Source organism: Nelumbo lutea, chromosome 1, assembly GCF_056320005.1.
Source record: "Nelumbo lutea isolate HS-2025 chromosome 1, American lotus-T2T, whole genome shotgun sequence".
Lineage (NCBI taxonomy): Eukaryota > Viridiplantae > Streptophyta > Magnoliopsida > Proteales > Nelumbonaceae > Nelumbo > Nelumbo lutea.
Genome location: NC_142684.1, coordinates 166528810 through 166543442, shown reverse-complemented (window position 1 = coordinate 166543442; position 14633 = coordinate 166528810). Strand labels below are relative to the sequence as shown.

The 14633-nt window shown below is 39.5% G+C and overlaps 1 protein-coding gene across 12 annotated transcripts; it reads right to left on the bottom strand.

Moving 5' to 3' along the window:
• On the bottom strand, window positions 1-5961 carry LOC148878973 (protein WVD2-like 3). 12 transcript variants are annotated; one of them, XR_016104070.1, is made up of 10 exons: window positions 5711-5859; window positions 3413-3998; window positions 2733-2821; window positions 2531-2624; window positions 2327-2398; window positions 1590-1700; window positions 1193-1479; window positions 543-966; window positions 406-469; window positions 1-308 (listed from the first exon to the last, which is right to left on the bottom strand). XR_016104070.1 is itself a non-coding variant. In XM_088960320.1 (9 exons), the coding sequence occupies exons 3-9, from the start codon at window positions 3992-3994 to the stop codon at window positions 221-223; spliced, it is 1323 nt and encodes a 440-aa protein (XP_088816446.1). In that variant the 5' UTR covers window positions 3995-3998; window positions 5578-5637; window positions 5711-5834; the 3' UTR covers window positions 1-220. The 12 variants fall into 12 exon arrangements, 7 of the variants coding, with proteins under 7 accessions (XP_088816446.1, XP_088816445.1, XP_088816444.1 ...); XR_016104072.1 differs by having other exon boundaries at window positions 882-966; XR_016104068.1 differs by having other exon boundaries at window positions 406-966.
• Window positions 5962-14633: the final 8672 nt, after the last annotated feature.

The window sequence follows — 14633 nt, the reverse complement described above, 5'->3', positions numbered from 1 at the left end:
GAAGGGTAAAGGTGTGCTTTAGTTTTCACCGATCTGATGATATCTATACAACAACAGTACAACTTATACACACGCCATTCCTTGAATCTACCCGACCTGACCAACCCATTAACCATCTTCTATTCCTCGTTAGATGTTAGCTTTGGAAAACGACTCCAGATCTCCTACCCACAAAATAACATACAATCAGAGGAGGTGCTCTCCATGTGTGCCTGCCATGTCATGTGGGCAAGCGTGGGTAGGAAACCCGAGCTGTTGGAAAACAGATTTGCCTTTCATAGTTGATAGTAAATCCCAAGATTCTGCATCTGCAAGGCGCCAGCGTAAAATGTTCAGTCAAAGGAAGAGTGAAAGAATAGAAAAATCAAGGTTTCCTCGTTTGAAATGAAGAAAACACAATTCAACCTATGAGGTGTCACACCCATGGGGAATTGTGGAGTCAAATAGATTTTCCAGATGTCAGATCGGCCTGATCAAATATGTACCATCAAATGCCTTAGATTAATTGACAAATAATCAACTGGTCAAACTAAAATATGTACCATCAAATTCCACATCCACAGCATATTCTCCACAAAAAGTCATCTACTCATCTTCACATCCATACACCAATTGAATAAAACAAGGTGCTGCACACATCAGAGACTAGGCATCTTTTTCTTTTGTTAACAGTACTTTACAGTATGCATGATTATGCTGAGACTGACAATGTCTCGATTGCCCCTTTGTCTTAGACCAGAGCTATCGATACCGGTCTGGCCTGACGGACAGACTAGTATATCTAGCACCTGTAACCCACTTGTAGCAATAAGTGAATCAATGGTTACAGTTTGGATGGTCAAACCACAGCCACAGGACTACAGACCATGAAACCTATTTACCCGAGAGATTTATGAGACGTCCAATCTATAGGCCTCCAAACTCCTTGAAATTTGAAACTATCTTTCTGTTTATGTGTCCCCAACTCTGTGATACCAAAAATGCAAACCAGGATTCATTAATGTCCAGTAAAAAGGGAGCTCTATATATATATAAGGTAATAACTTACAAATGATTTACACTATACCACACAGACTGCTGCAACAAGTCCTTGCAAATGCGGGAAGATTACATTTCTTTTTCTCAGAACGAAAAGAAAAGAAACTGGTTCTTCTTTGCTTTTTTAAATTAGCTAAGTTATCAAGAAACTCACGATTGGACTGCTATGTCTACATTCCTCTGCTCAGCAATATTGGGAGGAGCAGACTTGGTCGCTTCTCTCACCTGTTTGGGCCCATCTTTAACTTTAGAAGTGTTAGCATTTTTACAGCTGATCTGGTATTTGTTGTTAGTAGTTGTAGTGGTGGTATCCTCTTTGCGACTACCCAGACTATGACGGGTAACCCGGCCACAAGCACTTTCTCCCTGAGATGAGTTGATAGCATCACTGCAACTCTTCCGTCTACCCAGCTTTGGTGATCTTGCTCGAGTTGGAGGTGGCTGGCATCCAAACATGAAAACAAAGGTAGATTAAGCTTTTGGCTTAAGAAACATCTCTAAAACTGGGCTCCTGAAATACACAGAATGCAGAAGGGCAACTTGCGACATACCTTTTTAAGTTCAACCTTGGGTGGAGGTCCCTCATGATAAAAGCTTGGCATAGGGTTTGCTTTGAACATTAAACTCTTCCTCAGTTGCTTTATAGCTGCCTCTCGTTCCTCCTGTAAAGTTTACACATAATAGATAAAATAGCAGAACCTCCTCGGGAAGAAACCAATAAATGATTCTAAACCACGTGACACGTGTAACCACGTCAATATTGTGTTAAATGGAGAGTGTCAATTCCATGTGTAACCACGTGACACATGCAACATAAACATTTCAAGGCTTCCATTTTGCACATAAGGACATAGCGCCCTAAACCTAAAGACCTTCAACAAATACATGCCAATTCCATGTTTCTGAATAACATGTTTTTTCTATCTTTTGGATGGGTTAAGACCTGCATCAGCTAACGCCTTTGCCAACTCTATGGCCAGAGAAAGGGTTGGCCACCAGAGCAGGTTTGGAGGGCCCCAGATCCAGGGAGTCGATAATTAGTTTTACTTCATCACCAACATGCTTCTTTCTCTCTCTTCTGATCAACTTCTTGCTGTTTTGTCTCATGGGGGGTCCTTTGCGTAATCTCATAAATAAAATCAGCTTCTGGTTAGAGATAAAAGTAAATGCTATCTAGAAATTTCCCCAGAAACAATGGATATTAACACATCTCCTCTGTTAAATAAATCCATGTCTTCTATCTACATGTTAACTAGCGCTTTAAGGAAAACTAAAGAAAGTAATGTACCTTAGTCCTAGCTTCAACTTGGGTTCTTTCTGCCTCCAGGGCCTGGTGTTTCTCCTCCAACTTTGAGTAAAACTGGAAGAGAAAAGAAATGAGAATGGAGGGAGTGAGCATATAATTTAAATATGGGTTGCAACTAAGAACCGTTAATCATGAATGTCACTGAAGCAGGGCAATCCATATTCAGAAGTCTAAAAACTGAAGTACCTCCTTCCGTTTCTCAGCACGCTCAGTGCATCGGAATTTAGGAGCTGATGCAATGGTTGCCCTGGATTTTAATGCCCGAACAGATGCTGCAGTACTAAGTATAGCTAAGGATAAACCAGATCCAGAAAAAAAGAAAAAAGAAAAAACAGATAACTAAAAAAGGAATTATTTAGACTTTGGACTGTGAAGGGTCAAAGGATACGAGGAAGCAACAGAACAAGCATCTTCTTCATCGATATGCTTTTTATTATCAGGTTGCAGTGGCTTCCTTGATATCAAAGATGTACTAGGCTGCACAAGATACAAAACTCTCAGCTACAGAAATGGAAAAAAAAATCCCCCATTTAGTCAGTAGTAACTATTAAATAATTTCTAACTAATCCAATACTTTTACATCCAATGACCTATGAATCAGGGCAGACATGCCACTGAATGAACTACCATGAGTTCCTTTTGAATTTCAAAACCCCAAGTAATTCATTGCCCCTCCTCCACAAACCGAAGTAGATTCAGTACATTAATATATCAAGCCAAGCTTAGAAAATGCTCAAATGTTTTATGGAGAAAAATATGTTACTTCCAACAGCAAAGAACAATCAAACGCTATAACACAATACAGGTTCCTCTACCTTAAAATAGAAGATGCATGCTACCGTGGTTCAAACAAATGCATATTATGCTATGTAATTGTAGCAAACCAGAATTTCTCGACAGAAAAAACAAACACAACAAGCAATGCAAAGTCATTGTATTAAAGATTGAAGAACCCATTCAGAAACCATTAAATGTCCATCACTTTTATGGTTCTTCATGTTACATTAGATGCATTGAAAATAGCATGAAATTAACAAAAAAAATAGATTTCAAAATAAACATCATCACCTGAGGCTTCTTTGAAGTACTGGAAGAATGTATACTGTTAGCATTTAATGGTTTATTTATACCAACAGAGGCAGCAGCAGTTTCAGCCCCAACAGGACGAGTTCCACTTGAAGCACGTTTATCAGTTGCCAGAGAAAATGGCTGAGGAACAGTACAGTTTATTCGAGTATTCCCAGCAGCAGCAGATTTTGATCCTGGCTTCACAGGAGAAGACAACTTTTTGGCATCGGTTGCCTTCTGGGATTCAGATTCAACTGTTCCCTCATCAGACAAGCCAGCCTCAACGTTTGTGCTTTTATCGCAAAGTACATCTTGCTCCTCCTTGTGACCATTTTCAACTTGATAAAGCTCAGTGATTTCAATTGGGCTTTCTGTTGTGCACTCCTTAACTTCATAGTCTTTCAATTCAATCTTCTCTGGAATTGAAGGTTTGGCATCCCCATTAATATGCTCATCAGGCTCTGTAAAACCATTGTGCTTAGGAGTAGTTGCATCATATGTATTATGTGCATCACCATTTGAATAAACTATGGCACAATCAGACTCCTTATCCATACAAAGTTCTTCAACTTCTCTCCCCATTAAACTGCCAAAAAATAAAATAACACAATAAAATTCAGTTTATGTTAACCTAATCATTCAGTGGTTCAAGTAGTAGCATATCCAAAAAGCATACAACAGAATTCAGCTAGAACTCCTAAATTGAGCTAAGGCATAAATAAGCATCATACAAAGCAAAATAGAAACCAATTCACTTTGGCCAGAGAAGCCATTAGCATGACGTAATGCAAGATCATTTAATAAAAAAAAAAGAAAGTATGGTGATTCGCGTTGAAATGTAGAGATGAAATGAAACAGCAGATAGTACCAATCATATACATAAAATAAGCAAATAAATTCAATACTGAAATTCAAAGCATAAAAACATACGACCATACTAGATTCAAATTCCACTTTTTAAGTCAAAAACTGACTTAACCAGCATAAGCCATACTGCAAAAAAAATAAAATAAAATAAAATAAAGACTGAACAAGAAGAGGATAAATCATTAAAACAGACAAAATTGTAGCTTACCTGGAGAGAGAGAGAGAGAGAGAGAGATGAGATGCAACGGAAAGATCAATTGACTTGAATCAACTGCCTAATGAGTACGAGTATATTTTTATTGTGCGTGTGTGTTGGGTGGTGGGAAGTGGGTTGGTTGAGACTTGATGGTTTCGGAAATAACTTCTGATGAATTAACATGAACAACCACTTGGAATTGAAACGGATTCAGTGTTGCCTCCCAATAGATTTGAGAGCACAATCAACCATCTATATTGGAACCATCTTGGTTGGTAAGTCGAAAGATGGAAACAGGATCATTTCAGGACTTACATAAATAAATTGATTGCAGTTTTTCTTAACAACTAGTAACAGTTGATGTTGTATTATATTTTGAGTTCCAACGCAGTACCAACTAAACTAAAACGCTTGGCATTCAGAAACACCATGAAACTTTATAACCTGCTTCAAATAAGTAGTTTCTGAGAGATCACGATATAAAACAGGAAAAGATCTAACAAATCAAAGAGCAGTTAAAAAAACCACTCCTTCCAGTTTTGTTTCATGAAACAACGAGAGACAGGCATAAAATGCTTAGAAGGATTAAGACAAATAATAAAGTAAAAAAACAGTAACAAAACCACCCGCTTTCAAACTGATTAACAGGAACGAGTAAAAGAGAAGCGAACATGAGAAAAATAATGGATTTTCCACTGATTTTATGCGATAGAAAAAAGATAAAGAAAAGGAAGCCAAGATGGGAGAACAGAAAGCAAAAAACCATCAGTCTTAATTCCATTTTCAGCATTAACAAAAGAAATCCAAAGAAGCAGAAAATGCCCTGCCATTTCCGGCCGATTCATTGGAAACTACCCAAAAAAAAGCAAAACAACCAAATAACAAAAATCACGCATTGAATGAAGCAGATGAAATGTACACAAGAACCCTAAAAAAAGTAAAATACAAGCAAAGATCACTCGGCGTACAGAAAGAGAGGGAACAAAACAATAGGGGGAAAAACAAAAAGCACTCCTTTCCCCTCAATATTCACACAAAAACAAGTAAAGACATCAAAAGAAGCTACAACAGCAACTACTTCACAGATCAATCATGAAAAAACCTCTGAAACCAACCAAATCGATTCCCACCCCCTCCACTGATCACTTCACATTCCTCGCATCTACGAAAGTAAAAACAGTCAGCAAAAGAAAGACATCAAGAGAAAAATATAAAAAATGTGGGAGATTTCTTACAGTGGTTCTCCGATCTGAGAAGATCTCTCGTCTCTCTGGAGCTTCTCTGAGCGATAAAGCGACGTAAAAACAGACCCCCTTTCAACGTTCTGGTTTTCCTTCGTCTCTCTTGGGTGCGTGCAGTGGGCTTGTCTGGTATTTAAATACCTACCAGTGTCAGGTATTAACGGCGTCAGTAACGGCGTAATTCGAAAACCCTAAAACCCCGATTTCTCCGTTAAAATTTCAAGTTTCTTTCCGCCATGTCGTCGGTTCGAATCTGGTCTGAATCGCCTTTTCCGCCAAATTAAGACCTCACGTCCTCGAAGCAATTTGTCGGAGCCCGAATAAGCGACAAACTTATGTGAAATGTCAATAGTACCCTTTCAGGGCAGAAATTCCTTTTTTTCTTTTTCTTTTTTTCAACCATATGTTCAAATACCATTCCAAGGACATTCCTTTGAGATTTTACATGGAATGTCTCGTCCTCATGTGCACTCAAGCTTTTAGATTTCACCTCCAATCCTGTAATGCATGGGAACTGCGAGAGGATATCCGGACCAATCATAATACGCCACATCAACCTTACAGTGGGATCCACATACACGGAGATGACGGCCAATCTTACGAGTAACATGGTAGACGATTCGGACATGCAGCCAGTTTGATTCGAATCAGTTCAACCGGTTGTTCCGTTGTTTGTGGATAATGATCATGTAAACGTGGCGTGGGGCCTTCACATGAGAGGACAATCCTCTATCGTCGGATTTAATTATACTAAACACTCATGCACAACCTTTACTGGAATGATTCCAATCAACTTGTTAAAACTAAAATGGGACCCTTTGGATAGTACGTAACATTATCGAGGTTTGAATGCAAAGAGGAGCTCTTGCTCTTACCCAAGGGTGACTACAATATTGCACCAACGCAGATGCATGACTGGTCATTGAGTTGAGAGGGGTGAAATGTTCGATTTATTCCCTTAAAAACTGAACAGAATAAATTCAAATCTAATTAGACGAAATTGTAAGAGAGAAGATTGAACTGAAATTGAATTAAAAATATTAAAATAATCAAATTAAATTTTCGTATTCAGTTATTTTGGATGAAAATGGAATTTTAATATATAATCCCACAATAACATTTCATTGATTCAGGCCCCGGTTGGTTTACAGGAATAGGAATCTTAAATTGGAATTGGAATTGGAATTGGCTATTCTGATTCCAACTGTTTGGTTGGATGAATCAGAATCCCAATTACATTCTTCTAGAATGGCATTCTCCCATTTGAGGGAATGGCTATTCTCTGCCTTTCCTTTGGAAATGAAATCTCATTTCTGTTGATTTTAATTTTTATTCTCATTCATATCTAACTAAACATGTAATGGGAATGGACCATTCCCATTCCGATTCTGATTAATACAAACCAAACGAAGCCTCATTATTTTTCAATTAACTGAATTCCAAATTTGAGAACCAAAATACTCATAATCAGTTTTTTATTTGATCGATGATTTAGGTTCCACTATGATACGGGAAAAACATTATATCCAAAAAGTTTCTGACGAATCAGCTGTTATCATAAATGTGTCTATCAATTAGCTGGTATTTATCAAAATTCAAGGGTGGGTTTTAATTGATCAAAGCTGTTCCCATACCTTATCTATAAGGAAAATGAGTTAAATGGTCCATACTAGCATTTTGTGCTATTTAAGTGATCCATCCACATAGAAATAAATGTTGATGTTTTATAGTATGGCTTCATTCGTTTTTCGGCAAATCATTTATTCAAATAAGTGTTTCCTAGTGAATATTTATTCAAAGAAGGGCACCAATTAGTGTTTTTTATTTATACAATGACCATTTTATACTAGAAACAATCATATTAAAAGGATAATGTTGTCTCGTCACCCTTTAGCAATTAGAAGAAAAGTTATTTACCCATGTTTCAAGATAGTATTTGATGAGGGCGGATTTGGCCCTCCAATGACATTGTGACTTCTGGCACCTCATGCCAAATAAGTGCAGCCCCTTGACAACTAGACAACTCGATTTCGCCACAGACAGCTCGCCACTAGGCAGTTTGCCATCGTGCAGTTTGGAACCGAGCAGTTTGCCAGTAGGTAGTTTGCCACCAGGCAACTCGGCACTAGGCAATTCACCACTAGGTAGTTCGCCACCAGGCAGCTCTCCACTAGGGAGCTCCACTTCAGCCTCTGAGTCACATGCCACTTGGGAGTAGACGAGATAACAAGGTACTCAGCCAAAAAAATGGCACATCATGAAAAAATGATATGTGATCGGAAACGGTTACATCATTTGGCGCCATCTGTGGGAAAATGCTACAAAAGCCAAGTTCTCATCCTACAAAAGTTAAGTTCTTATCTTACAAAAAGCTAAATCATCTTCTACCAGAAAGCTAAGTCCTAACCTTTTTAGAAACTGAAGTTCTCGCTTTATAGTTTCCATTTTTTATGAACTCAAAGACTAAGACGCCCATTTGACGGCCTGGTGTGGCCTGCGGCCTGGCACATAAGCCGACCTAGCGCTACCTAGCACGGGCGCCGACCTGGCGGCCTGGCCCAGGCGCGAACTGACGAACTAATAAAAGACTCCCTCACCCCCAGAAGACCAAAGGACAAGCTAACAATTGACCTAGGCAACTGCTTAAGACCCATTCGCCTCTTCGGCATGGGCAAAGTTCAGGAGTGGACTACGAGTCGCTCCCCGAAGCCTAAGGGCCACACTACTGCTTAAGACCCATTCGCCTCTTCGGCATGGGCAAAGTTCAAGAGTGGACTATGATTCGCTCCCCGAAGCCTAAGGGCGACACTACTGCTTAAGACTCATTCGCCTCTTCAGCATGGGCAAAGTTCAGGAGTGGACTACGAGTCGCTCCCCAAAGCCTAAGGGCCACATTGCTGCTTAAGACCCAATCGCCTCTACAGCATGGGCAACACTACTACTTAAGACCCAGTCGCCTCTACAACATGGGCAACGTTACTGCTTAAGACTCAGCCGCTTCGTCGGCATGGGCGAAGTCCAGGAGTGGACCATAAGTCGCTCCCAAAGCCTAAGGGCCAATATTGCACAAGACCCAGCCACCTCGTCGGCATGGGAAAAATCAACAAAAGTGGACTATAAATTGCCCCTAGAGCCTAAGGGCTACAGTACTAAACAGGCAACCTGACACCTCACAGGCAGCTCGGCACCTGGTCAGCCTATTACCTCACAGGCAGCCCAGCACCTGGTCAGCCCAGCACCTCACAGGCAGCTCGGCACCAGTCAGCCTAGCATCTCACAGGTAGCTTGGAACCTCACAGGCAGCTCGGCACCTGATCAATACTACTCAAGACCCAGTTGCCTCTTCGGCATGGGCAAAGTTCAGGAGTGGACTATAAGTCGTTCCCAAAGCCTAAGGGCCACAATATAGCATAAGACCCAATCGCCTCTTCGACATGGGCAAAGTCCAGGAGTGAACCACAAGTCACTCCTAGAGCCTAAGGTCTACAATACCGAACTGGAAGAGACCTCAGCACCTTACGGGCAACTCACTTCCAAGCAGCTCCCAGAGCCTAAGAAACTGAATCAGCGCTTACGAGCTCATCGAATTATGGGCCAAAAGGAGAAATCTACTCCCTTCACCGAATTACTTTCAGCTCGGGAGTGGGGAGCAAATGATGAGGGAGGATTTGGCCCTCTAATGACATTGTGACACCTAGCACCTTATGACAATTAAGTGCAGTCTCTTGACAACTAGACAGCTCGAGCTCGCCACTTACAAGCAGCTCACCCTCATGTAGCCCGGCACCGCAGAACAACTAGGTGACACCCGGGACCACTTTGGCAACAACTTGCCTTTGCTAAGTTGATGGTGTCCCACTAGGTGTAGCTTGGCACAGGCACAACCTGGTGGTCTGGCCCTGGCACGACTTGGCCCTGACACGAGTTGGCAGTCTAGCCCTGGCACGAGCTGGCATCTTGGCCCTGGCACGACATGGCCCCGGCACGAGCTGGTGGCCTGGCCCAGGCACCGACCTGACAACCCCGAGGAGCTCACCACCGTACCCCGCATTTTACGGGATTGTGACTTGTAATGGCTATATTAGCTCACCCACTCCCCGAGTCAGGCAGAAATGGGCAACCTTACCAGTTGGTGGCTTTATCCCCACCTAACACAAAAGCAAATCCCATCACAGTGGGAATCTAGGAACTGCTCCACCTAACCCATGAGGACTCCAATATATAAAGACCTCACCCCCCATGGGCGAAGGTATGATTGTGATGATGATGATGATGCAAAACAAGAGGATGGGTAACCTCTGCTCTCTAGCTCTCTCATTCTCTAATATCATTCTCAGCTCTCCACTAAGTGTTAACTTAGGCATCGGAGTGACCTCGCCAGGTTAGCCACCCTGGGTCCTCTAACATTTGGTTCATTTCAGGCCTCTAAGAGAGCAACAAAGCTCATCAAGGTAGCTCACCTCCAAGCAACTCATCAAGGTAGTTCACCACCATGCAGCGCTCACCAAGTAACTCATCACCAAGCAGCTCATCAAGGTAGCTCACCTCCAAGCAGTTCATCAAGGTAGTTCACCACCAGGCAGTTTGCCACCAGGTAGCTCACAACCAAGTAACTCACCACCAGGCAGCTAATCAAGGTAGCTCACCTCCAAGCAGCTCATCAAGGTAGTTCACCACCAGGCTGTTCGCCACCAGGTAGCTCACCACCAGGTAGCTCACCACCAGGCAGCTCATTAAGGTAGTTCACCTCCAAGCAGCTCATCAAGGTAGTTCACCACCAGGTAGTTCACCACCAAGCAACTCGACACCAGGCAGCTCGCCACCAGGCAGCTCCACTTCAGCCTCTAAGTCACATGCCACTTGGGAGCAGACAAGATAACGAGGTACTCAGCCAAAAAATTGACACCACAAAAAAATGATACGTGACCAGAAACGGTTACATCAGTATTAATTACCCATGTAAATGATTTGCCCAAGAATCATTATTTTCCATGAAACCCATTAATACCGAGATACGAACATGTGTTTCTTTCTTTTTCATGAGACCCACCAACTTACTTGCCCTCACTTACTAGAAAACAAACGGCCCCCTGAGTACAACGGATTCCTTTCCCAAATTTAAGACGAGTATTTCAACAATTATTTTCACCACTTTTGTAGTAAAAATTTTATTTTCCAATTCCCCCATTTCTAACTTGTTTTTTAATGTAACTAATCACTATGCATTGTTTAAAATACAAAGGAGGGTGTATCTATATGGACATTTGCATAAGCATGTTAAGGATCAATCATTTTCAAAGCTTTTGATTTCCCCATTAAGTAGAGTTGCAGCCTGTAGGTTGGGTTGCTCTATTAGAAGAATTTCAACTACATCAAGATCGAGTTAGGATTTGAGCCCATTGAAAATTTAATAAACCCCTGGCTTAACCCGATCCAAGTAGTTCCCTACCATTAAGGGTTTGTTCATTTTTTAGATTTTGAGAGGGAAAATCATTGTTCTTTTTTTTTTAATTTATGTGGAATTCATGGAAATTTTATTTTCCTTGGGTATCACTTCCCCAGTAAGTGACCCATCTCCCAGGTGGATAAGTAACCTTTCTAGGGGGAAAGTTATCAACACTTGAATAAGACAAAATTACCCTTTCTAATATTAGCTTTTTATGAGAAAAATGGTCATCTTATTTACCTGAAAAGTAAAAGAACATGAATACCTAACATACCGAAAAACAAATAGGGCCTAAGAGATCTAAATATAAGGGGGCAAATTAGACCAATACGTTATATTTGGGTCAAAGTCCCTAACCCAACTCAAGTTGTTGAGCCCACGTAATCCTAACCTAGACTAATGACTTTTGGGTTGAGCATTTCTTCAGTTCTTGTTAAAAATGTTCCTTTTTCTTGTACTTAAGATTGGTATATTGAGGTTAACAATGGATTAACATTATTATATTTATATATCTGAAAGATATATTAGGTTAGGTTATTGAAAAGCCAAAACATTAGCCCTCTTTAAGGTTAAGCCAGGTTCGTATTTTTTGAACCCTAACCCGGTTCATGTTGCACCCCTACCTAGATGGTTGCGTATATGGATGGTTCCCATAAATGTTGTAGAAAAGAAAAGAAAAACAAGCTTGTATCGAATGCCACATGAAATGAAATAATTTTCATGCCATAAAATGTAATGTATCAAAATGAATCCAGGATGATTATTGAAGAGAGAGATGGCAAATTTATCAAAAAAAAAAAATGCAATGGAAAATCATAATGAAATCATTTCACTTTTTGTAGGTTTCTAGAAACCTAAAGTATGTACTTGTTTATTGGTGAAATGGATGTAAAACTTTTTCAGACTGGAAATTTTCAGCTATTATTTCCCCCTTTTACTGCACAAAAAAAAAAAAAAACAGTGTTTTCTACCCCTTTTAATTTGGTTTCTGCAAACCGTAAGGACAAAAGTTCTCATCATGGAAGAGGCAATAATATAGCTTAAAATAATTGTTTCAGCCTCTAAAATTTCCACTTGTTTCATGCTGAAACAAACACAACCCCAGTGGAAAAAGAAACAAATAATCAAAATATACAAATATTTGATCATAGAAATCTTATAGATGATAAAAGGGCAAATTACAGATACACACTACATTTTGCTCTTTATCATATTTATCAAAAAGAGATATGGACAATTCTCTCTACTTTGGTATCCAAAGAATAAAAAAGAGATGGACCAAAAAGTCTACAGTATGCTGCACTACATGGATATAGTTGTTAAATTGTTGTTGTACTACTCTCTACCTATACTTTTCACACATGATCTCTAAAAGTGGCAAAGCAAAACAATGCATGTATGTGCAACTTGGCTTCTTTGCCTGCTAATTTCAAAATAAACCCTCTTCCAGTGTCAAACTTTGTATTCCCTTCATTATTGCAAGGGGGTGTTTGCTAGTATATATGATTTTGTTTTGAAAACAAAAATAATTGTACCATCAATGAAGTTATATTATTTTCATTAATGGGACAGTTGTTTTTGTTTTTAAAAACAAAACCATATACATTGACAAACACCCCCTAAATTGTCCTACGAAATGGGATAGATTATTAGAGATTCAATCTTATATTCATCTTATTCTTCTGTACAAGAGGCTACATCATTTATTAGTACAGACTTTAAGGGAAATGCCCAATAAATGGCAAAAGTTGGAATTAACATAGATTGGGAAGTAGTTATCTGGCAATGAAACAGTTTTCATTGGCAAAATTAGTTTCATGGCTTCTTGCTGCAGCATGGGCCCCAATAATTCATCAATGTGTTGCATATTGGAACCAAATGCATTACACTACACTTTAAGAAATGTTTTGTTTAAATACCCAAAGGAAGTGATTCCATCAAGGATGCAACTTTATTAGACAATTTTATTTGCTTTGTTTTGTTTTTTATTAGAATATCCAAAATGCAGTAGGAAAAGCATTATTATGACCATTTTTCATGTTGGTTTAATCAAATTAATCCCATGTCAAAGCCCATCAAATAGGAAACCCTATTCAATCTAACAAGGAAGATTTAGAAAAGCTCCAAATCCAGGAGAACATATTTTGAATTTTATACCCAAAATCCCTAAATCTTTAAACCCTAACCTTAAACCTTAAATTTTGAATGAAAAATGCATTTGGCCAGACCCAAATCTAGAGTTATTGTGTTGCTACATTTAAAATTAAAATAAATAAATAAATAATGCATTCACTTACATTTAGAATATTTGTTCATGATCAATATCAATATCCATGGAACTAAACCTATTCACGGGATGGGCTAGGCTTTGTCTCTATATTAACATAAAACATTCAGGCCCAACCTCGAGCCTGACCTAAAACCTGGTTAGAAAATTAGAAAAATAAAAGATTTTTTTACTCAATAAAAACTGATTTATTTATATTGAAAGGCCTCAAAATCCAAACATAATGAAATATTTCACTACAACTTGAAAAAAGAGAAGAATAACAAAGAACATGACATATTATATATATTTTTATTATAAATTATAAAAAATATAAATTTTTGCTATATAATATATTATCAAGTTGGGCTTGGGCTTAGGCCTGGCTTTTGTTGAAAAAGACCGAGCTTTGCTTGAAAAATTGTCGGGCCTTGAGTTTTGGGCCTAAGCCCAAGCCCACAGGCCTAAATTCATGTCCAAGTTCGATTTAGAACAAGGTCGGACTGAGCCAACCCGTTGGGCTATCCAACCCATGAACAAGGTGTAAATGGAACCAAGGTATGATAATGTCTTCATGAAAATTTACCAAAATTTTGTGATTTTAATTCAAATATACCAGTTAAGGATATTGAGGGAAATTGTCTAAATTAATATCCTTGTATCAACACAAAAATTGCAAATTCAGCATTTTCAATGTTTGATACTCCTTTTTCTTGGAGTTTACTATATTTACAAATAAACCTAATGCCTTGAATATTATTGGTGGTGCACGATCTGGTTGCTCCTACCTAGGTGGCAGTTCGGACGATGGTGTATTTACATGGCCGGTCGAATTGCAAGGAAAGTATGCTCAGAGGACTTGGGGCGGCTTACCTGGTGTAGGCACTCCGAAGCTCAAGTTAGCTAATAGAGTTTGCGAGATAAAAAGCTTGTAAGCAAGAGAGCTAGTTAACTAATATCGTGCGTACCTTTTGATGTTGGGCTTGAAGCCCTTATATAGGCGAGATGTTGTAGGTACGAAACACATCCGAAATCCCCTGCCCACATTACCAGGAGTCCGTTCCACACTCGAAGATAAACTTCGTGTGAATTGATAGGCCTTATCAAATTCATTCAATCCGAGCGGGATGGGGATGAGGATGAGATAGCTGGCTAACTTCTAGAAGTTGGCTATGTGTCACCTCAGTAGGTCGGGCCATCACAAG